The sequence below is a fragment of the Geospiza fortis genome, unplaced genomic scaffold, assembly GCF_000277835.1.
Source record: "Geospiza fortis unplaced genomic scaffold, GeoFor_1.0 scaffold194, whole genome shotgun sequence".
In the NCBI taxonomy this organism is placed as follows: Eukaryota; Metazoa; Chordata; class Aves; order Passeriformes; family Thraupidae; genus Geospiza; species Geospiza fortis.
Window position 1 is genome coordinate 2,801,371 of NW_005054322.1, and position 416 is coordinate 2,801,786.

At 63.5% G+C, this 416-nt stretch overlaps 1 protein-coding gene across 3 annotated transcripts in view; it reads right to left on the minus strand.

Moving 5' to 3' along the window:
- Positions 1 to 416, minus strand: part of TSC22D1 (TSC22 domain family member 1) — an 89,433-nt gene that overhangs the window by 2,678 nt on the left and 86,339 nt on the right. Inside the window, exon 1 of one of the 3 annotated variants that reach the window (XM_005420755.2) lies at positions 104 to 413. The exons of 1 other annotated variant lie outside the window; for it this stretch is intronic. In XM_005420755.2, the coding sequence (XP_005420812.1) occupies positions 104 to 228 (125 nt within the window). In that variant the 5' untranslated portion in view covers positions 229 to 413. Of the gene's footprint in view, positions 1 to 103; positions 414 to 416 lie in introns of those variants that run through there. One more of the 3 variants, XM_031056790.1, reaches the window with a different exon arrangement.

Here is a 416-nt window from a genome sequence, read left to right on the forward strand (position 1 = left end):
CGGTGCTGCCCTGCGGCTCCCCCGGACAAAGGAGCCAGCCAGGAGCTCACCTGCCCCGCTACCGCCGCGCCGGCAGAGCCGCTCGGACACAACACTTATTTACCTACTGTCGAGCCTCAGGGACGAGGTGTCGGTGCCCAGCAATGACGACAAGAACGAAATCGAGAAGTGTCTTAGTTGATAAACTCCTAGATCCATTGCCACCGGTCTACAACATTGGGCATTCATGCAACCGCGGCCAGAAACGCTCCCGGGAAAAAAAAATTAATTCAGGTCTCGCTCCTCTCGAAAGCGTGTGTGCGTGCACGGCCGCTCCGCCAGGCGAGGCGGGGCCGGGACCCTGCAGGACCCTGCGGGGCTGCGCTCGGCCGGCTCCGAGCGGGGTCAGCGCTCCGCCGCGCAGCACAAAACCCGGG